Here is a 23,068-nt window from a genome sequence, read left to right as displayed (position 1 = left end):
TATTTGGTACATAAGAATGGCTATACTGGGTCAAACCAAAGGTCCATCCAGCCCAGTATCCTGTCTGCCAACAGTGGCCAATGCGAGGTGTCCCATAATGAGCAATATTTGGCTTGAGAGCCATAGGTTACAGACCTCTGACATGTAGTAACAATTAGTGCATAAGCCAGTGGTCTCCAACCTTTTTACACCCAATATCACTTTTTAAATCTCAGAACAGGCAAAGATCTATGGCCCTGCCCCTTCCTTGAATCCCCGCCCCTTCCTTGAAGCCCCACCCTCTCTATTCTCCTCCTGTCCACCACTTGCTATCTCCAGTCCTTACTTACACACTCTGATAAACAGTTTATTTTTAAATTATGCGATATATAAAATTAAAATGACATGTTTATAGTTATGAAATAAATGGTCTGCTTTTTATTCATGCTATTTAAATCTAAAATAAAGCATTTATAATTATACATTTTGTGCGGCCAGAGTTCTGCGGCTGGGGGCAGGGCAGAGGGAACAAGGTGCTGGGAGGGCAGAGGACAGGGTTCTGCAGCAGGGGACAGAGTGCCAGTGGGGCAGGTTTCTGCAGCTGGGGACAGGGTGCGAGTGGGGACAGAGTTCGGGGAATGGGGATGGGAATAGGGAAAGAGTTCTGTAGCTGGGGACAGGGGAGTGGGGACAGAATTCTGTAGCTGGAGACGAGGGAGTGGGGACAGAGTTTGGGGAGTGGGAACAGGAATGGGGACAGAGTTCTGTGGCTGGGGAGTGGGGGCTGGGGAGCGGGGAGTGGGGGCCTGGAAGTGGGGCGCCAGTGGAGGCAGAAAATCCCCTGCATCTGCCTCCTCTCAGGATTCCCCTCCCCCCCCCCCCGAGGGAAGCCAGCGCATGCCTCCTCCGGGCCCGCGCGTGTCTGCCCCGGGATCGACCCTCTCCCCTCCGTGGCACAGGGAAGCCCCGCATGCGCACCTGCCCCGAGACCGACACCCCCTCGGCGCAGGGAAGCCCTGCGCGCGTCTGCCCCAGGCCAACACTCTCCCCCGCACAGGGAAGCCCCATGCGCACCTGTCCCAGGGCCAACGCTCCCCCCCCCCCGCGCAGGGAAACCCCGCGCATACCTGCCCTGGGGCCGACACCCTTCCCCCGTGCAGAGAAGCCTTGCGCATGCCTCCCCCGGGGCTGACTCACCCCTCCTGTGCAGTGCAGGGAGCCAATGCTCCCTCCCACAGTACACCCGGCAGAGCAGCTAGCGCACTTCCAGAATCGCCGGAAGTGGCGCTAAGCTTCGGGACTTCTGTCCATCCTGAGAAGGTGACACTACCTCCATTTTCACTTGAGGTAGGTAGTGGGGCTTCTCCGGGGTGGGAGGGAAATGGGGGCGTGGCGGACAAGACGTCTCTCGATCCACTGATCGACCTGTTGGTGACCATGGGCATAAGCCATAACTCAAGAGTTCCTGCAGTTTCCCCCACAGGCTTTGTGCATCTGTATCTAGCAGCAGGCTCCTTTTCCAACTGCAATGCTACTTCTTGCTACTGCATCACCAGAAAGTCTGATCACTTCTTTAGATTTTGTAAAGGGTTTCCATTCCAACCCCCTCATCTTATTGTCAAAAATTGAGGGTTGGAGCTATTCTTTTCCCCTCATCACAATTGTCCCTTTTTCTCCATTCTGCCTCATGTCATTCTCAAGGGTGAAAAACTGCTGTTCCCTCCCCAAAACTGCACATAGTGCCAAATGATGAAATAAGCTATCTACATAGTGCCAAATTTTGAAATAAAGTGCTATCGTGAAACATCCCTTACTCCTCGCAGAATGAAGTTTACTGGGATGTCCAAATAGTGAGCCTGCAATAACGGGCTTGCTTTGAAGATGCAAACACTGAAATAAGGTTGCAGTGTAGATGTAGCCTTAGTGAATATAATAAACATGACCAGACCTAAAATGTTATCATGTGCCATACCCATAGACTTGCCCTAACTCACTTTGCTGTCATTTATCATTGTCCTTTGTGACTCTACATACACCCTCCAGTCCATGTTCTTGTACCTAACAATTTCTCTCTCAAAAGGGTATAACAATATCAATTGCAGGGTCACCCAGACTGAGATTCAAAAAACACGAATCAGGCCCCCCAATGAATTGATTTAAACCACAGGAGACTTACTCTTAAACAAGTACAGTGTGTCTGTTTTGGTTTGATTGATGGGTCAGCTTTTCTCTGCCCTGAGAGCTAGCGAAGTCTCACGCCGCTCAAGGAGCAGTGGCTTAAGGCAACCCCCCAAACGCTGCAGACTCTGGCTCTCAGCACAGGGGCCTTGCCACGCTCTCACTGACCGCCCGCGCGAGGCGAGGGAAGGGCGCACCGTTCTGGCAGGGACCACAGAACCCCGGGCCGGGCTGCAAATAGCGGCGTTCGCGGGACGCAGCCCATGTTACAGGCCTGGGCGAGGGCCCGGCACAGGGAACAGCCGGGGCACCAAAGTGCAGCCAGGGAGCGAGCAGGGCACCGCCGCGAGCCCTGCAGGTCCTGGGAGCCCCGCGCGGCGCTCGCCACCGGAATAAAGCAGGCCCCGGCGCCAGCCACCGCTTAGTTACCGCTCTCCAGGGCGCACTTGCGTAGCTCGCGGGCGCGCCCCCGCCTCTCGCCGCCTGGCGCGGAGCATGCTGGGTAGTGTTCCTTGGTTACCGTTGCTATACAGGGCCTAGTTCCTCCTTTCCTCCCCGGTCCATGAGCGGCGGGATGGTGAAGCAAACGATCCAGATCTATGCCCGGGTGAAGCCCCTGGGTAGACGGCAGCAGGCAGGGGTAGGTGCCGGGGGGGGGGGGGGAGGCAGCTGGGCATCAGCCGCACATGGCGCCATGGGGGAGCGAGGAAGGGGTGGCAGGGACGGGGCGGGGCCCCGGGCAGGCGGCGCAGCGGCGTGCCACGGGGGCGGGGGAGGCAGTGAGCAGCCGGGAGGGAGCCGATAGGGTCTGTGTGAGGGTCCTGTTCCTACCCTGGCAGGTTCATGCACAAGAACATCTTGCACAAGAGCATGCACGGCAGTGTGGAGCTCTCTTGAGCAAGAAAGCTCTGATGGCCATTTAGCCACAGGGCTTTCTTGCACAAGAACCCCCTGCCCCACATCAACACTGCCCTCTTAAGCAAGCGCTATTGCACAAAGAGAGCTTACACCTGTTAGAAAAGAGCCTCGCTCTTGCGCAAGAAGCCCTGCCTTCCCACGCTTTACTGTAAATCTTTTTGCGCAAGGGCGGGCGGGCAGTGTGGACGCTCTGCAGAAGAACGGCCATTCTTGTGCAAGAACCCGCCAGTGTAGACATGGCCCCAGTGTATGAGGCTGGCTGCCAGCCTTGGAGGGAGGCGGCTGTGACGTGCTTGGGGCGGAATAGGGGGCTGGTTGTGGAGCCGAGACAATGATTTTAAGTGGCCCTCCCAGGGCAGAAAGGCCTACACAGTGTGAAAGACTTTTACCGTGAACATATTTTCTGAACCAACATCAGAAAATATGGAGCACATTAGCCATGCCCCCTGACCCTCATCAGCCATGCCCCTGGAGGTAGTACTCCAGGGGTCAAGATGGACAGGGACCAGAACTAAAGGGTGTCATGTGACACCTCTAAGACCTCCTCCCAATGTCCTATACCAATAGGCAGGTCTACCCATGGCAAGTAGATTTAAACCCGGAAGAGCCAGCGCAGAGCAATTGGCGCATGAGCAGAATGATCTGCGCATGCACAGAGCGCAGAACCGCACGAAACCGTGCTGTTGGCGAGTGGGGCTGCCAATAGGGATGGGTTTGGCCCCTACAGGACCTCCTTCTCCCCCGGCAACTATCTTGCAATTGCATTAACCCAATTTGGATTGCATTTACTCAGGGGGATAGTCTGGGGGAAGTGTCCCGCTAAGATTTTCCTCCCGTGAGCAGAATTTTGTCTTGTGCACCAGCATTGAGTCCACTGCGGCACCTATGTTATTTATAAATATCTTATGAACCTCTCCCTTTTCCTTCTGCTTCCATGTCTCCTCTCCTCCCCTCCCCTCATCTGCTCACCTGATGCCCCCGCCCCCCGCTGTCCTGACTCCTGCCCTTCTCACTCCCCTCAGCCCTCCTGGGATGTGCCTCCTCCCCTGTGCCAGCTCTTCTCTTCCCTCTGTGTCCACTCCTCCTCTAGCCCCACTCTGATCATCTGTAGCTACCTCTCCCCATCCCCTCTCCTAATACCTCCCTCTAGCAACCTGCCCTGCCTCTCTCCTCTGGTACCCGTCCCTTCCCTCCATGTGTCCGCCCTTTTGTTTCACCACAATCCACTGGCACCTGTACCTTCCCTTACCCCTATCCAGTGCCTCCCCCTTCCCTGACTGCTCCTGCCCTCCTTGCCCTCTTTGTTCCTGGTGCCCACCCTCTCACCACCCTCTGTCCCAGTCCTCATGCCCCTCACATATGACTTGCTCCATCCCCTGCCTTCCTCATGCCCACCCCTCCCTTTAATGTCTCTTCTCCGGGCACCCACTCCTCCCCTCTGCTCTTTCTTCCTCTTGCCCCAATTGTCTCTCCCCTTTTCTCTCCCAGCATAACCCTGTCCTCTCCGCTCTCCCCTCCTGCCCTTTTTCTCATTGTCTCCTTTTGGCCCCCTGGCATTTGTCTCTCCTCCACCCTGCTCCTTGGTGCCTGCCCCTTTCTTCTCCTGCCCTGCCCCCCTCCCATCAGCACAAGCCCCTTCCTCTCCCTGCCTCCCTTTCCCTTAGTTTTTTCCCTGCCCCTTCCCTCACCTTCTGCCTTCCAGTTTGCGGGGATGGAGCCTGCGATCTGGCCCCAGAAGGCCCCGCAGCCTCAGCCCCAGCTGCTTCCGGGATGGGACTGCTTGCTGGGAGTAGAGCTGGGGCCCCCCTACCATGCTGTGCGAGGTGTATTCCAGCTGGGGCAGCTTCACCAGAATGCGCCTCATGCGGCTACCGCTTGACTCCAGCTGGAGCTGGGCCACCCGCGGGGACCCCGACTGTGGCACTAAAAATAGCTCCACAGGCAGCCTCCGCTTCAGACCCGACTGAGCTGAGCGCACCTCACCCTACAGAGCCCCATCTGGGCTCTGCGTGGCTCCTGCCGGGCTCCAAAGAGGCCTGGAGGAGAAGGAGGCGGGGCCGCTGGATCAGGACTCTGTACAGCAGAGACTGCCCCACGAGGGGAGGGAGAGGACAGAGAGAGAAAGGGGAGGGTCACTGGAAGCTGGCCCGGCTGCCCTCCGTGCCCTGTTTGGGGAGGGGGATGAGGCTGCAGCGTTCCGCCGGTGTCCCATCAAGTACTGAAATATCCAACGTGGCTTTCTGGGACATTTCACTACTTGATGGGGCACTGGGACAAAGCATTTAAATTTGGGACAGTCCCAGAAAAAACGGGACATATGGTCAGCATAGCTAAAGGCAATTTTTAAAACTGTTAACTGGTGTTCTAGAAAAGCTTGTAACCTTTGGGGGTAAGGAAGGAGCTGATTTTCTACATTATGTACAGGAACCTTGTTTTATGAATCTTTTGGCCATTGGAAGGATTTGAAATATTTCACCTCCATTGAAATGAAAAATAAAAAATTTAAAGAAAATGTTTTCATAAATGGTAGGTAGGTTTTGCTATAAACCTCTTAAAAACAACCCCTCCCCCCCAACAAACAAACAAACCATCCCTTGAGCTCCTTAAACTGTGGTCCAAAACTACCCCATAAGCACCTTATTAATCTCTCACAAAAAACACTTCTTTTTAAAAATAAATCTCTGATCAGATATTTTAAAGTCAGTGCTTGTTTTAAGTAAATTTGATCAAGGGACTTGGTCTCTAATTGCATTTAGATATTTTTGAAAGTTTTATTCTGGGATGGGTGGGTCAGAAAGTCAGCTCTACTGTGTAATGCAGAATCCCTTGTAACTCAAGTGGCAAAGGCAGTATTTTTGAAGGAGGCCAAACTGCATTTTCTCCTTTTTGTCACCATAGAATTCTGATTAGTGCACAATAGACTGACAACTCGAAAATTCCTGTGTATCATCTCAATGAGATGATGCAGTTAAACATATCAAGGTGATATAGCTATGGTACAAACCACTGTTCTACTGTTGAAGTAATTTTGTTTTCCAGATTTATTCAGTTGGTGAAGATGAGAAGTCAGCCTCCAATTTAGAAATTCTTGTGCCGCGTGACTTGGCAGAAGGATTTGTTAATAATAAACGAGAGAGCTACAGGTTTAAGTAAGTTTACTTTTTCCCCTGATTTTTCCTACTATGTTTTACACTAAGATCACTTACAACAGTACCAGATCAGGGTTATAGCCAAACTTATTATTTTTCTTCCTACTAAAGACAGTCCATTTTCTATACTCAGTATCACCATTGCCCACAGAGAACATTATTGGGAAGGATCAGATGCTGGAGTCACTGGGACAGGCCTGTGGAGATTCAGTAAAAGTTCCTTGTTGATCTCTGATCCACACAATACAGTTTTGGTATGTTTAGTAAGATTTTTTAAACGATGTGTTAATAAGAGGAAACTTTGAGTGGTACACTACATTATACTCAACCGTAATTTCAGGGCAACACATGATAAAACTAGAAAAATTTAAAAGTTGAGCTTATATGCTTCATCAAACTATTAAAAATGTGTGAGACCTGTTTACAGGCCTGCTGCACCCATGCAGCTGGTTACATACAAAGTTTTACTATATACGAGACCAGAGTGAGGGATGGACCCGATGCTCATGCATAAGCTAACAAGCCAGCACAGGGTGGACAATGATGTTAGTCAAAGATTTGATGACAAAAATCACTTTCTAACTGGAATTTGTTGATTTCAAGGCCCAACTAAAATGCAGTAAAGAAAATCTGTTTTGTCAAATGAAAAGGGAAACCATCAGCTTAGAAAAAATGAGAAGTAAAAACAATTACTTGATAAATCCACATTTTCCATACAAAGAATGCTAGCATTTTGTATGAAATTTCATATCAACTGAAATTTGATGCTGAAAAAAATCTAAAATTTGCTGTGGAGTAGCACTTCCAAAAGTCATCTGTAGCTCATGCTGATGTCACTGGGCTGGGGTCTATGCAACACCAGTTTAGGTTGCAGATGGTCATGCCAGTTTAATGGATGCTGAGATTCTCTGTATTTTTATTTTATATCATGATTTTATTGTTAATGTGGGATTTTGTGCGAATAAATTCTGAAAAAATACTGAGCATTGTGATCCTTAAGGAAGTTATTTGTTTTTTCATTTTTTTTATAATAAATTCATACATACAAAAGGAATACTACATGCCAGACATTTTCTCTTGCCTCCTTAAAACTCAGCTGTTTTTTATTGAAGTGACTATTTTATTGAAGTGACTATTTTTATTGAAGTGACTAATAGTCATGAACTGACTATTTTCCCATGTATTGCATTTGTCTGTATAACTGTGAATCCTTTGAGACCCAGACAATATTTTTGTTCATGATCTGTGATAAACTGTAAACTTATAATGCCAAACAGAACAGCAGCATATGTTGGCGTATGGTAAATAATAGATGCTTAGATTTTTAAAATGTGATGTCCATCTATTGACTGCAGTGTGTCCTAGTTGCTACCTTTCATTGTAGATGAAAAATTGGAAGCCTGGATGTATTGTTTATATATATGCTGATTGGTTATAATGTAATTTATTTATCCAGTTTTCAGTGTGATGCCAGTTGCACACACTGATCTCCTTGATATCTGTAAAATACAGTTTCCCCCCTAAACTGCATCTTTTTATCAGAGGATTTTATTATACAGATCTTGTCAAAGCAGTACTGTTTACAATCTCTGTGTATACAATAGCACAACAGCATGCTGTGGTTAAGGCTACAGGGAAAACATTGTACTAGGTTATGCAAGCCCAATGGGGTAAACAGAGGCTAGTTACAAACAGAAAAACAAGAATTATGAATCAAGTAGTGTTTTAAAATGCTGCATGATGATTTGTTTATTATTTTCAGATTTCAGAAAATTTTTGATCAAGAGGCAAAGCAAGAGGCAGTTTTTGAAAGCATTGCCAAACCAGTTGCAGAATGGTAGGTTTTAAGCTTATAATTAGTAGTTAATATGGGGTCATCGGTAACTTTTCATATATCTTTTGAAAACAATCTCCTAATCATTTGCCATGGTGATTAAAAAATGGGTTTTGCTTTTCTCTAAATGTTGATCTATCTGAATGTGATAGGTATGCAAGAATTCCCTAGAAGTTCTGCTTATAGAAGGACTCCATCATCAGCTCCTGACTTAGCATTGCTATTTTTGCCTGTTTTGTTGACATTATATGGAAAAACAGAGTTAATATTAGGTTAATTCTTCCTATTACACTGATTTATTTCCATTAGTCATTCAGAAAAGTTAATTTCATAGCTCTCATAGTATGCAACTTCAAAAAAAAAAGGTATGCATGAGGAAATCTAATCTCACTGTTCAGTTTGTATTTATAGAATTCTAGAGTTGGAAGGGATGTTGTAAGATCAAGATCAAGTCCAGTCCCCTACTCTCATGGCAGGATCAAGCATCATCTAGATCAGTGGTTCCCAACCTATTTTATACCACAGACTAGTAAACACATTCATAAACTTTAGGTGGACCAGCATAATTTTATTTGCATATTTATTATGCAAATAAAAATATGCAAATAAATGTTACCTATCCGCCAACCCGCTCACCCATTGAGCCTGTATTGTCAACCTCCAACCCCAGAACCCTCTCACTCCGTCCAGCCAACTCTGGAACTCTGTGTCTTTGTATTATTAAACCTGCCAACCCCATCATCTGATATCCCCTATATCCCACTAATCCTGTTACCTCACAGTCTGTCTTGCCAAGTCTGTCACCCCAGTGCCCACTGTCTCTTGCATCTCAGCACCCCCTTCTGCCAACTTCCTTTTGTCAACCACCTCTGTCTTGCCTGGAACTTGTCTTGCATCCGTTGTCACTGACATCCTTGGCACACTGTGTCCCAGCAACTCCTGACTTAAATTGACAATGTCCCTGGATCCTGCCTCACCACTCCAATTGCTTCCTGATCCTGCCCCACTACTTCCTGGTGCCCCTTGCTCCACAAACTTCATGACTGCCTCTTGCGCCAAATCCTGATCCTTCAATTGCCTGTTCAACAAGTTCTGAGGCTGCTCCCCGACCCTGTTCAGACATCCTCAGATCTGATGCCCCTGAGACAGAAGCACGAGCTATGCTGCACTGACCCTCTGCAACCCAACTCCTCTGACCCCTACAACCCATGCCAACACCCTTTTGCTCTGTGACCCCACCACGCCCTCACCCAGCACCCCTTTACTCTTTGGCTCCATCCCAACCTTGCACTCCCCAAAACGAGGCTGCCCCCTTCAGGGAGCGTGGCCATTACTGCGCATGCTTCCTCCTCCTTCGTGCCCCCTTCCTTGTGCATCTTGTGCCCCCATGGGTCTGGGCATCCATCTTACCTGAGTAAGAGATGGGAGGAGGGAGGAAGGCACCGCCTGCTCTGCCTCCTCCTTCCGCTGCCTCAGCCCCAGTGTTGCCATTGGGGAAATCAGCTGCCATGGCTGCCGGAGCTGAAGCTGGCTGCTGTGCGGCGGCTCAGCTGCCGCAAATAGCCAGCTTCAGCTCTGGCAGCTGCCACAGCTCAGCAGCCAGTGGTTTGTGGCCCAAAACCAGTTGGCGGTTGGGAAACACTGGTCTAGATCATCCCTGATAGATGTTTATCCAACCTGCTCTTCAATATTTTAAATGTTTCCAGTATGATGGAGATTCCACAACCTCCCTAGGCAATTTATTCCAGTTTTTTAACACCCTGACAGTTAGGAAGTTGTTCTTAATGTCCAGCCTAAACCTCCCTTGCTGCAGTTTAAGCCCATTGCTTCTTGTCCTATCCTCAGAGGCAAAGGAGAACGATTTTTCTCTCTCCTCCTTGTGACACCCTTTTAGATACTTGAAAACTGGTATCATGTCCCCTCTCAGTCTTCTCCTTTCCAAACTAAATAAGCCCAGTTCTTTCGGTTTTCGCTCACGGGTCATGTTTTCTAGAGCTGTAATCATTTTTGTTGCTCTTCTCTGAACCTTCTCCAATTTCTCCACATTTTTCTTGGAATGGGGTGCCCAGAACTGTTCTCCAAATGAGGCTTAATCAGTGCAGAGTAGAGCAGAAAAATGACTTCTTGTATCTTGCTCACAACACTCCTGTTAATGCATCTCAGTATCATGTTTGCTTTTTTTGTAACAGTGTCACACTGTTGACTCATATTTAGCTTGTGGTCCACTATGACCCATAGATCTCTTTTTGCAGTACTCCTTCCTAGATAGTCACTTCGCATTCTGTGTGTGTGAGACTGATTGTTCCTTCCTAAGTGGAGCACTTTGCATTTGTCCTTATTAAACTTCATCCTATTTACCTCAGACCATTTCTCTAGTTTGTCCAGATCAGTGTTTCTCAAACTGTGCTTTGCGGAGCCCCAGGGATCTGCGAGATATCGCCAGGGGCTCTGCGAGGTTGACAAACTGGAAACATTGATAGGTACAACACATACAATCAGTGGTCCACGGGGGCTCCGCATAAGTACAATACATGTATGTACTTATGTATGTACTTTTACAGTACTTTTACGCGTGTAAAGGGCTCTGGAGCCCAAAAAGTTTGAGAACCACTGGTCCAGATCATTTTGTATTATAACCCTGTCCTCCAAAGCACTTGCAAGCCCTGGGTATCACCAGCTTGGTGTCATCTGCAAACTGTATTAACTTTAATAAGATTTAAGGACAGTTATGAATGGGCCTCCAGTTTTGTCCTTACTACTTTTTGCTTAACTTACATACTTATGGTGGTATTGGTGACACTGTATATTAATTTCACAATATAATAACTAAAAATATTAATGTTGTAGATTTAAGCTCTCAGAAATCTGCAGATCCTAAAGTTCAGATTGTTGTAGGGCCATGGCTTCATTTATTGTGCAAGTTGGATACTACTCTGTGAATAGTTGTGGTTTTTCTTTATATTTATTGTACTTGTTCAACTTGTGGCCCCATGGCTGATGTAGTCGACACCATGCATCCTGCACACTGAATTAAGCAAGGGCCCTGTGTACTGTTCAGAGCTGTCCCATCCATAGGACGGCTTGGGATTGCTGCCCCAGGCCCTCCACTTTGGGGGAGCCTGTGGTGGCCACCCCAACTGTCCTATGGATGGGAATCTGGTGTGGAAGCAGCCGGTTCTCCCCCCCCCCCATACACACTCTCTGTAGTGGTGGAAGCCGGAGCGGGCCGACAGCCTGCTCTACTCTGTTCTGTTCTACCACTCACTTCTCAGTGGCAACAGGAAGCAGAGAACTCTAGCCCCAGGGCACTCTGCTTCCCACCACTGTGGTGAAGCAGGATGCAGTGGGCTGAGAGGGCACAGGGTGGGACGGAGCAGGCTGGGATGCTCTGGCTTCCACTGTCCACAGGAGTGGGAGAAGGAGGCAATCTCCCCTGCCATCATGCCAGGCCCCCTGTAATCCTCGGAGCCATGCTGGGAGGGAGCAGAGGTGAAATGGGTGGGACTTGGGGAAGGGGTGGAGCGGGGGTGAGGCCTGCAGTGGGGTGTGGTTGCCCCAGGACCCAAACTCCCCTCAGGATGGTTCTGGTTCTATTATCATTTGTTTTTAAGCCTTGCTTTATTCACTGCACACAATCCAATGTGGAAGTTCCATTTCAGACTCTGGCCTCATTCGCTACACAAGCTTATCTCATTCATTGTGTAACCTGCATACTAAATCAGGATGTGGGCCTGCAGGAAAAAGGAGTATGTGTTCAGATAATTAATGATTGTATTTTAATGCATATACCCAAGTGGCAGAGTTAATTTTGTACAGATTACAGAAAATATTGCGATAGTTTAATGCGTTTTGATGTGTGCTGACATATTTGAAAGAACATGATCAGCATGAAACTGGGTCCATTTCAAAATATTTATTGAAGGTAGTTTCATGTAGCACACTTAACCTTCATTAATTGCTGTGGCTTTACAATTTTTCTCTGTTCGTTTTTTCATTGTATGTTTTTCTTTCCCCTGTTGTTGCATAAAACATCCTCACAAATAAGGGGAAATTGACTATGCAGAGGAAACAGTCAAAGTGAAATTGACAAGCACAAATTGACCAACTGGAAACATAGAGAGAGAGAGAGAGAGAGATGCAATCTCTTAATAATTTCTTTCAATTAGCAATCTTGGGCATTGCTTGTAACAGTTTCAGGGGTTTTTTCAAGTTGATAGTGTTGTTTGTAACTGTAACGTGTCCAACCATTAATTCCTCCATTAAGTCCTTATCTGGGCATAAGCTCATTAATCTCAACAGGAGTTTTGCTTTCATAGTACTTTCAGGTTAGGCTGTAAATGTGGAACAGCTTGTCAGACCATTATATTGGTGATAACAGGTTAATTAAAGGCTGGAAACATACTTTCGGAGTTAGAATTTAGGTAGGAATCTTTGCAAAATACCAAACTTTTATGTGGAAAAGATGGATTTTTTAGTCTAACCATCTCTACTGAAAATGGAATTTTGCTAATTTAGCTATAGAAGGAGAACATTGTGTTTTCCAATTCTGTGCTTAAGAACTTGCTCTTTATGGTTATAAATTGGTAGTACAGGACGCCCCTGACTTGCGACTGCCCGATTTCTGACCCCCCGCACTTACAACCATTTTTGTAAGTGCGGAAGGGGCCGAAAACCCCTGCCTTACTTCTTCGGCCCGCAAGTCAGGAGCTTCCTGTACTGCAATTTTGCATGCATCAGACAAAAGGACAATGCAGTTGTCTCGCACTTAAAATAGACGAGACTTTCCCAGTATATATCTTTAATTTTGTGAAGCCTCACCACATTGCTGATCCCTGTAAAATGTGCCGGTCAACATTTCCCTTGTTTTATAGTGATATGGATTTGTTCAGGAAACCTTTTAAACAGTATCTTCTGTTTAACTATACTATGAATGCATGCACTTATTCCTTCATTTATAACTAAAATAAATACTTTGTTTTTAAAGTTACTCATTTGTACTGATTTCTTCTGCAAAAGATTTTGGTAGGATAGATCAGTGTTTCTTAATGTGTTCCACAAGCCCGCTTTGGAAAAGCCACTTAAGGGGCTGTGCGGTTTTTTTTGCCTCACAGATTTGTAGACAGAGCCTCGTGGCTCCCATTGGCTCTGATTCACCATTTCCATCCAAGAGGAGCCACAGGAAGCAGAGTGGCACAGACCAGACCGCTGCTTCCTGCAGCTCCCTTGTTTCTCAAACAGAATGGGACCATTAGGTAAACAAAGCGGTGTGGTCCCACTCTCAGTTTTCTCAAGCAAGCCTGCAGAACACTTTGAGAAGCACGGGGGTTGATGAATTTGGGCTGTTCCTGGCAAGTAGAGAGTTAAAACCCTGTCTTAAGCATGCCAGAGATTGTATTATCAGTATTTTTAGGAAACACAGGTTACCAGAGCTAACTGACAACAGGCATCCATTTTTTCCCCTAGAGAGCTGGGCTAGAGGGAAGCTGGAAAACATGAGGGACTAGCTCTATGTGTTCCATAGCTCACTTCTGTGGTGCTTCTGAGCTGCAGGAATCTACACCTTTTTCATATTTTTATTTGAAACTATATTTGATGTGAACCATATTCTTCATTTATGTAGAAAATCCATCTTGTTTGAACTTTTGCTAGAAGAAGCTCTGATTTTACATTAGGAATAAAAAGTGCAAATTCTATTTACCAGTATGACCTGCTACTACACTGATCCAGGTCTTCATATGGGCTTTATCTTTAAGCGATAAATGCCAAACTATATATTCATTCTAATCAAATCAAGGTTATTTGATTTCCTTGTTTGATTGTTCTTAAGGTGATACTTGTTTTTAAATAGTTAAATATGTGCTCTGACTGTTGATAAAACTACAGAATATTTCCAGCATTGCTACAAAGCCAATTATCTGAACAAGTGGATTGTAAGCACATTTAAAACTTTTACCCTTTCCGCTAGGGTTGCCAGATGGTTTAACCAAAAATACCGAACCCTCCACCCCCCCCCCCAAAAAAAAACCAAAAAAACCACTAGGGAAAAAATTCGGGGGGGAGGAGGAGGGAGACCAAAGTTATTAAGCAAATAAAGGGATCCCAAGAGTTATAAAGCAAAACCAAAAAAACAAAAAAACACCACACCAGCATGGCCCCTTTTTTGCCCTAACAGGCTTCCTGTTGTCTTCCTGTTCTGGGCCAGACAGCTCCCCTGCAGAATCAGGTAAGCACTCCGTATTTTCACCTCCTGGCTGGGAAAAAAATCAGAAAATACCGGTCTTTTTAGGTGTCTGGTATTTTCTGAATCTTTTTACCGTACAGGAGGCGAAAATACCGGACTCTCCGGGTCAATACTGGACACCTGACAACCCTACTTTCTGCTCATTACTCTTCCAAGGCAAAAGTACATATTTATAAATGTGTTCTTACTCACTCGATTCCTTAATTCATCAATGCACCTCTCCCCTTCACCATGTCCCAATTTCTAATGATTTAATTACATGTCAATCTGCAATTAACAATGCAAAATTCCTTTTATTGGGGCAAAATAAGAATCACCATTGTTACTCCTGAAAGATCACAGTTGTTCATAACAAACCTGTATTCATTGTATTAAAAAAATTAAGCTGAAAGCTCAAGTCTACATGTTTCTGAAGAGGAAATAATTTTATTAAATACAGGCAGTCCCCGAGTTACGCGGATCTGACTTACGTCGGATGCGCACATACGAACGGGGCTTTTCTCGCCCCGGAACTCGCGGGCGGCGGGACCACCCAGACGCGCAGTGGTCCCGCCCCCGCATCCTCCGGGGCGAGAAAAGCTGCTCCGGGTGTCCCTGGTCTGCTGGGGGGGTCCCCAGCAGACCAGGGACACCCCGAGCAAAGCCGCAGAGGCGCGGGACCCCGCTGCCCCGCGGCTTTGCTCCGGGTCTCCCATGTCTGCTGAGGGGGGGGACGCAGCTAGTGCGCCCGCCCCCCCAGCAGACCAGGCTTTTGTTGTGGACGCCTGGGGTAGAGCAGCTGGGGTGCTGCCGGGTTGGTCCTGGGGGGACCTACCCGGCAGCGCCCCAGCTGTTCTGTCCCAGGCTCCAGATTCAGCCGCTGTTGAAACTGATCAGTGGCTGATTCCAGGAAGCTGGGGGCAGAGCAACTCTGCCTCGGGCTTTCTGTAGTCAGCCCCTGGTCAGTTTCAGCAGCAGCGGCTGAATCTGGAGCCAGTTCCAAGTTACGTACAAATTCAACTTAAGAACAAACCTATAGTCCCTATCTTGTACGTAACCCGGGGACTGTCTGTACACAGAATTTGGTTGTGTTCTGCCATGGAAAATAAAACAAAAAATATCTACGAAACACGTCAGCAGTATTCCAAAGCTGTTTGTCATATAATTATATGGAAACATGACTGACTATTTGAAAACAAACAAATTTCAGACACCATCAAAACTAAAAAAAAAAAAAGGAGGATCAAAGCATAAAATATTTATGATATTAAGATCTTTCTAGTGACTTGCTAGATAGATGAGATTGGGCTTACTTTCCTATTTATATATTTCATTTAAATTCACGTTCTTCAGTGTTACACTATTCTTTTATTTCTATTTCATTAAAAAAAGTCTGGTCTTACTATCAAACTGCTTCTGGTCACAGACACTTCTTCAGCATCATTTCTGCTTTATGTGGTTAATATGGTGAGTCACCTCTTGATTTTTTCTTTTCCTCCCCTCTTCTTTTCTTTTGATTTTAAATAATTACAGTCTTTAAAATGTATTCTGTGTTCTTTCTCATGTGTGTAGGAGGTGGGTGCAAGACCAAAGTTGGGGTGTGAGGTCTAGGTGGGGTGGAGGGGTGCAGGAGTGGGTTAGGGGTGGGGGTTATGGCAGGGGGTGCAAGAGTGGGGTGGGGATGGAGGGTCCGGGCAGTGGGGGAAAGGGGTTGCTTACCCTGGTATGGCTCCTAGGGATGCACATGGATCTGTGTCTCCCGCCGCTCCCAGGCACATCCCCCTGCTGCTCCTATTGGCTGTGAAGCAGGAGTGGCAGCATGCAGAGCTGCTTCCTCTCCTTGCCAGGCAGAGCCCATAGGTTGGATCCAGCTCTGGCGTAACTGATTCCAGCCTGCCAGGCTCGGGGCTCCCCACTTCACAGTGGGAAGGAAACATTAATGCTTCTACTGTGTGGATGGGGGGAGTTCAGGGCGGGACCACCTGCGCCAGCTCCCTGATGCTGGGGGGTGAGCCCTGTGCCTTGGAGACCAGATCCAGGGAAGCCCATATGTTCTCCACCCCTGCCTTATAACATTCTAGTCAGAGAGACTTTGTTACCTCCTTTATCAGTTACCTGCCTCTGTTTCAGGTACCCACAGTATTAGTGCCAGGCTTTAAATATCTAGAATGAAATTCTAGGCCAATTAAAGTCAATAGTAGTTTTGCTGTTGACTCCAGTAGGATCACAGTTTTCCCCCTAGCCTATTCAAGTATAAGCAATTTACTTCCTTTTAGATGGATATTGTGGGTACAAATAAGAAACAATTAAGCTGGCAATGCACCTAGTTGGTGATCTTGTGAAATATTATAAAGACATTGTAGACTTCTCTGTTCTTGTCTGACTGGTGTTCCTCTGGGATCTTCACAAAAAAGATGAGCATTGTGACAGCTCAGCATTCATAAATACGACAGTCCCTTTATGATCCATCTTTTTCTGACTATAGCATCTTGAGTACATATTGTCTAACTTCTTCAACCTTTCTGTCACCCATTAATGGTATTGCTTTAAAAATAGGTGCTACTTCACTTCATGTTAGACACTGTATAGCTCATGATGCACAAAGATCACTGCAACTAGATTTTAGGGCTATGAGGGTGTAAAACCCTCAAGATGTATTTGGTTTAAATAGGAGAGTCTGTTGAATGTCTGTTTTTAAAACACATTTTTAAAATCTACCTCTTGCCTGATTCACTAAGTATAGGCAGTCCCCGGGTTACATGGATCCGACTTACATCGGATCCCTACTTACAAATGGGGTGAGGCAACCCCGCACTAGCTGCTTCCCCCCAGCAGACCAGGGAGACGCGAAGCTAGCGCCCCCTCCCCCCAGCAGACCAGGGAGACGCGGAGCGGCTTTTCTCAGCAGACACCTCAGCTTGAGAATAAAGGACTGAGGGAAGTGAGGTGTGGGAGAATAAAACTGAGCTCTGGAGAAATGTTTGGCTAGGGTTTCCCCTACAATATGTACCAGTTCCCACTTACATACAAATTCAACTTAAGAACAAACCTACAGTCCCTATCTTGTACGTAACCCGGGGACTGCCTGTAAATATTACAGGATAATCTGGTAAAGAAATTGAAATAATGGGCCACTTCACCTACATTTTCTTATAATAAAATATCCTGAAAATTATATATTGTGAAAGATGTACACGCATTCCCAGAAGTATGCTTTGCCATAAATGGAAATGCCACTATATGTAATATTGGAAAATGGGAGGGCTCTTGTGGAGTGAAAGAGTGTTGAAGAAAGACAGAGTTTCTTTCCTTTCATTGTGTCTCTTTTAGGATCTGTGCACTCATCTTTACACAGTACCGCTCAATTTAGTGAACTGTATTGTATAAAAATGGGGGCATGGGTCAGGGAAGCTGAACTGACCCTTCTGATCATGTGGGACTCGTTTAAGTAATTTGTTTATTTATATCTAAATGTTATTGATATTAAAAAAGACTTAACATAATCAAGCTGTGCATGTACCTGAGCTATAGTAAGTGCACGTCTTCCTCCCTTCGACTCACCTACTGTTACATTATGTTTGAAATTAGGTTGTAAACTCTTTGGTGTGTTTGTATTTTAGTAAAATATCTAGCAATAGGGTTCTTGTTCTGACTGGACCTCTAATCATCTACTAAAGTAATAATTATAATTATAATAATTCATTAAAACCCCCAGAAGACAAAAAAAGTAGTAACAAGAGGTCTGCCACTAGGAGATTTGTCTTATGTGCTCTGTACCAGTAAAACAACCTGAAATGTAGTACAAATGACAATCTTCACTTCCTGTTGAATAATCAGCATCAGGTCTCTATTATAAATCCCTTGAAGCAGGGAGCCTGTGTTAATCTTAAGTGCAGAACTGAGTGAATTGATGATGCCAAATAAAGACATTATTAACTCAGTTTCTGAATTATTAGAAGATAAAAGATACATGGCATGTTCCCAAGTTCTGTGTAATCTTATTTCTAAACTTTCAAAGATCTGCACTAGTTTTAAAATTCTCCATTCCATTAGATTCAGATGGAAGTCTCCTTTCTTTGTAGCATCAGAGATGGCCACAGCTGGAGATAGGACAATGGACAGGGTAGGCTGATGCTCTGAGCTGGCACTGAGCATTATCTTAGTCAGGTGCTAGCTTGTTCTTCTTCACATGCTCAGGGTCTGATCACTTGCCATATGTGGGGGCAGGACGGAACTTTCACATGTCAGATTGGTGGTGACTTTGGGGAGAGTGGGCTGGCTTCTTCTGCAATATGGGGTGCAGGTCACTTGCAAGGATCGTCTGAGTATATTTCACTATTTACTTCCCTGCTGTTGCAGGGGCCTCAGGCCTTTTATTCTCTGCTTGAGGCACATCTTCTGAGGAAAAAATTATTATTATATTTTTACTGTTTTTTACTTACATCATTTTACTTTTCTGCACAAGCTGAAATAAAATATATATTGTCAATACAGGCAGTCCCCGGGTTACATGGATCCGACTTACATCAGATCCCTACTTACAAACGGGGTGAGGCAACCTCGCACTAGATGCTTCCCCCCAGCAGACCAGGGAGACGCGAAGCTAGCGCCCCCCCTAACAGACCAGGGAGACGCGGAGCGGCTTTTCTCAGCAGACACCTCAGCTTGAGAATAAAGGACTGAGGGAAATGAGGTGTGGGAGAATAAAACTGAGCTCTGGAGAAATGTTTGGCTAGAATTTCCCCTACAATATGTACCAGTTCCGACTTACATACAAATTCAACTTAAGAACAAACCTACAGTCCCTATCTTGTACGTAACCCGGGGACTGCCTGTACTTAATAACAATGGTTGACTATTCAGTTCCAAGGATATGTAACACTTAATGCATTTAAAAACTATTTACTTAGTATAATCAGTGAGCTAACTGATTCACAGATAAGTATGAAGATTTTAAAATACAGATAATACATTTATAGAACAGGAAATCAGCAGGCTGATGTGGTTGTTTGTATCTCACAGAAATGGCTGGACAGAAGTCTTCTAGGAGACATCTCCTGTGCTGAGGAACTTAGGGTATGTCTACATTAGCTCATTAATTCGAGCTAGGTAGGCAAATCAGGCAACCGGAGTTGCAAATGAAGCCCGGGATTTAAATATCCCAGGTTTTATTTGCATGTTCCCGTCTGGCCGCCATTTTTAAATCCCCCTTAGTTCGAACGAACTGACCACGGCTAAATGCGGCAGTTTAAAGTTAATCCGAACTAAGGATTTAGTTCAGATTAATTTTAAACTGCCACGTGTAGCTGTGGGCAGTTCATTCAAACTAAGGAGGATTTAAAAATGGCGGCCAGGCGGGAACATGCAACTCCGGTAGCCTGATTTGCCTACCTAGCTCGAATTAACGAGCTAGTGTAGACATAACCCTTACAATTTAAAAAGGCTAGATGGAGCATTTAGGCTCATTCTTTTGTAAGGGGCAATTCACTGCTGCTTTGGCACAGGAGGAACTTGGGGAAGGAATTGTTACTCAATGTCCCAATTCCTTCCCTCCTCCCTGGTTTGCTTCCTTGGGGAAGTAACTAAGGTGGTATCATTTCCACTGGCTGGTGCAAAGCAATGAGTAGAAATATATTTCCACCTATTCTCCATAACTCTATTTCTCCATTCCACCCACTTGTTTTGAGACTTGCAGCCCCTGCTATCCCCCCACATGCCCATCCTAAAGCCATGATGAAAGGATCCCTAATGGAGGAGCGCAGGAGGTTCTTCCTTCCCTTCATTACATTAGTCTGAGTCACAATCTGGTCCTAAAATAAAACTAGACAAAACAAGTAGGTATAATAAATCAAGGAGGACATGGGAGAATGAGTCAAATCAACAGAAGCAGGAGCATATGTTTATGTAGAAAGACTATGTGTATGTTTTGCAAATTTGAATCTTTATATGGAAAGGAAACATGGATGTTACCAGTAGCCATTCACCTGCCCATCAGACATTGTGGCATATCACCAGTTTCACAATTATTTGTAAAGAACTTTTCTTCTCCTCTTTCTTGCATTCCTTTCTCCCTTATTGCCAATTTTGGCAATTATTTTTGGGGGCTGGGAGCATTGGGTTTATAGGCTTCTTGAAGTATGTTTTAAGGAGAGACTTGAATGGGAGGTTAGAGATGAGGCAGGCCAGGTCAGGAGTGAACTTCAGGACGCATATTGGGACGCATGAATAGAAAATACAAGAGTGGGTGGGAGGAGGACTCAAAGGGTCAGATAGTTGTGCATGATGACAGGAGCAAAGGCAGGCAGCAGGAAATGACAAAATGAATTTTCTGTAGATATTTTGTTGAATTTTTCCAGAACTCAGAAATAAGGTCTACATTGCAGTGTTTTTCCAAAATAACGGGCGTTATTCCTGAAAAACAATACTTGTGTCCACACTGTAATTACGTTCTTTTGACAAAAAGTTGAAAGAACAGAAGGGTTTTTCTGACGGAAAAGAACAGAAGGGTCTCTTTCTATGACGAAAAATGCCTTTTCTGAAAGAGCTTTTTTGGAAAAAGGCGTGTGTGGACATGGAAGAGGTAATTCTGTCAAAAAAAAAGAGGCCTCGAGGAAATAACACATGTGCCCTAGTGGCCACTCCATCCAAACTCGTCACAACTTTATAGTTCCTGTCTCCTCCAGCTCTTAAAGGCTCAAGCATCTGGGACAAGACTTGTGGCAGGAAACTGGCCCTGGGAGCTGCCACTGCCACACTTTTTCTGAGCCATGGCCCAGCCTCAAGTTCCCCGAGAGCCCACTGGCTCTCCCAGGGAGCATGCCTAGGGCTCCCAAGATCTAGCCAGGGGCGCTGTTGTGGTTTGGGGCAGAGATCCTGGCCCTCCTGGAGTATGGGGTGAGGAGGAAACCCTCCAGGATCTCCTCTTCAGATGGCGCAACGCTGCCATATATGGCCGGATAGCCAAGGCCCTGGCTACGAGGGGCCACCACCCCAGGAGCCTCAAGCAGGTGCGTAACGAGCTGCAGCAGGGCCACACCAGCTCTTGCTCCAGGGCAGGAGCCCACTCTCGCCCCTATTTCAATGAGCTGCACTGCATTCTGGGGGGGCGGTGCAGCCCCTTCCCCACCCCTTGTTTTCGATTTGGGGCTGGAGACGCCCGTTGTCGCCTGGGTGAGAGTCCCAGAGGACGAGGAGAAGGAGGAGGATGCCGAGCTGGAGGAGGAGGAAACTGCCAGCACCCCTGGACCTGGATGTATCCGAGGCACCCTCCGAGGCCAGGGAGGGATCATCAAGTGAGTGCTCTTAGTTTTTCATACACACATGGTGGGGGAGGTGGGCGCTGAGGGGCTGGGGTGCGATTGTCTCTCGGCCTGGCCCTTGCGCTGCAATCTGTGCACACGGATGCACATGCAGCGCCAGTTTGCACCATGCAGTCCCAGGAAGCAGACCCAGACTCCCCCTGCTCCTCCAGGCTCCTGCTCACAGGCTCTGGGGAGGCCACACACACGTCTGACCCCCAGAGGGAATGCCCTTCCACCACCGTCACCACTGGAAGCACGCTGGGGACAAGGGCACATGAATGCCTGCACACAGACTGAGGATTGCCATACATGGGAATGCCTGCCCGCTCGAGACACCACCTGCTCCCGGGGATAGTGCTGCTAGGCGCAGGCATGTGTGCGGCTCCCATGGATGGTCAGGCTGCTTGAGGCCCCTCTCCTGCGTGGATCCCAGGGGATATATGGTCTGCTGTTCTCCCCTCGGGCAGCTGACTGCTGCTGATCAGGAGCTCTAGCCTGAGGTCTTTCTCCTCCAGCAGTCAACCCAGACTGAGCCTCTCCCCAGGCTTTTATACCTGGGCTACAGTCTGAGCATGCCTAACAGGGCTGTGGGGGCAAGGCTCCTTCAGCTGAGGTTACCTGGCTAAATCCTGCTAGTTCAGTGCGGGGCTGGTACACCCCGTCACAAGACCACACATGGCCTTGGTCTTGAGACATCACTGTCCTCTGGCCTGAGGACTGCAGCTCATGGCTCACAGAGAAGGGCAAGGGCTCAGGGACAGTGTCTGCATGGATGACAGACTACCTCTCCCTCTTTATTCTCCACAGGCAGACTAGGGGGTGATAATCACCACCTGAGGCAGCCACCTGACCCTGAGAAAGCCGCAAGCGCCAGAGGGTCCATGAGGACCTCATAAGGGAACACGTGGGCATCCTCCAGGACATGCAGCAGACCCTGGCCCAGAAGGTCCAGGATTACGCCCAATGGTGGAGCCAAATGTAAACCGAGCTGATGCAGCAAGGCTGCAACATGTGTGCCATCATACTGGAGATGATGGAATACCCGGCTCCTGCCCCCGCCCTCCTGCCATGGCTATGCCAGCTCTCCCTTCCCCTGCCATACCTGACCCCACTCCAGCCCCTCTCCTGATTATCCCCCTGTTGTCCCTGCTTCCCTCCCATTCCCTGATTTCTCCGAGGTCTCTGGATCCAAAGCGGAACTTCCAGCCACACCACGCGCTACTCCCAGCCCCAGCTCTGAGCCCCCGTTTTCACTCCCCCCATCCAGGTTCTGAGCCCTCCTCCTCCCTCCTCCTGTCCATGTTCTCAGCTCCCCTCCTCCCCAGTTTCTTTGTTATAAAAAATATAAAGATTGTGTTTGAACACAAACTGTACAGGGAAGTGGGGAAGGGAGGGGTGTTGTGGGAAAGGCAGAGAGGGGCAAGGCACAAGCCCCTAGTGCGGAGGTCCTGGGGAGAGTGACTGGGGTCCTTGAGAGAAACTCTCCCTC

The 23,068-nt window shown here is 47.0% G+C and overlaps 1 protein-coding gene and 1 long non-coding RNA gene across 7 annotated transcripts in view; one reads left to right on the top strand and one right to left on the bottom strand.

The window, feature by feature from the left end:
• The window catches only part of LOC142828008 (uncharacterized), a 34,906-nt gene extending 32,241 nt beyond the window's left edge, over positions 1 to 2,665 (bottom strand). Inside the window, exon 1 of the long non-coding RNA XR_012902879.1 lies at positions 2,156 to 2,665. This is a non-coding gene — a long non-coding RNA (uncharacterized LOC142828008). The remainder of the gene's footprint in view (positions 1 to 2,155) is intronic.
• Positions 2,666 to 2,670: 5 nt separating this feature from the next.
• The window catches only part of KIF6 (kinesin family member 6), a 367,777-nt gene continuing 347,379 nt past the window's right edge, over positions 2,671 to 23,068 (top strand). For 5 of the 6 annotated variants that reach the window (XM_075925088.1, XM_075925087.1, XM_075925086.1 and 2 more), the window contains exons 1-3: positions 2,671 to 2,797; positions 6,115 to 6,224; positions 7,987 to 8,061. In XM_075925088.1, the coding sequence (XP_075781203.1) occupies positions 2,720 to 2,797; positions 6,115 to 6,224; positions 7,987 to 8,061 (263 nt within the window). In that variant the 5' untranslated portion in view covers positions 2,671 to 2,719. Of the gene's footprint in view, positions 2,798 to 6,114; positions 6,225 to 7,986; positions 8,062 to 23,068 lie in introns of those variants that run through there. The other variant, XM_075925092.1, reaches the window with a different exon arrangement.

The sequence above is a fragment of the Pelodiscus sinensis genome, chromosome 3 (genome assembly GCF_049634645.1).
Source record: "Pelodiscus sinensis isolate JC-2024 chromosome 3, ASM4963464v1, whole genome shotgun sequence".
In the NCBI taxonomy this organism is placed as follows: Eukaryota; Metazoa; Chordata; order Testudines; family Trionychidae; genus Pelodiscus; species Pelodiscus sinensis.
Note: the sequence above shows the minus strand (reverse complement) of the source record. Positions and strands in the feature narration are given on the sequence as shown.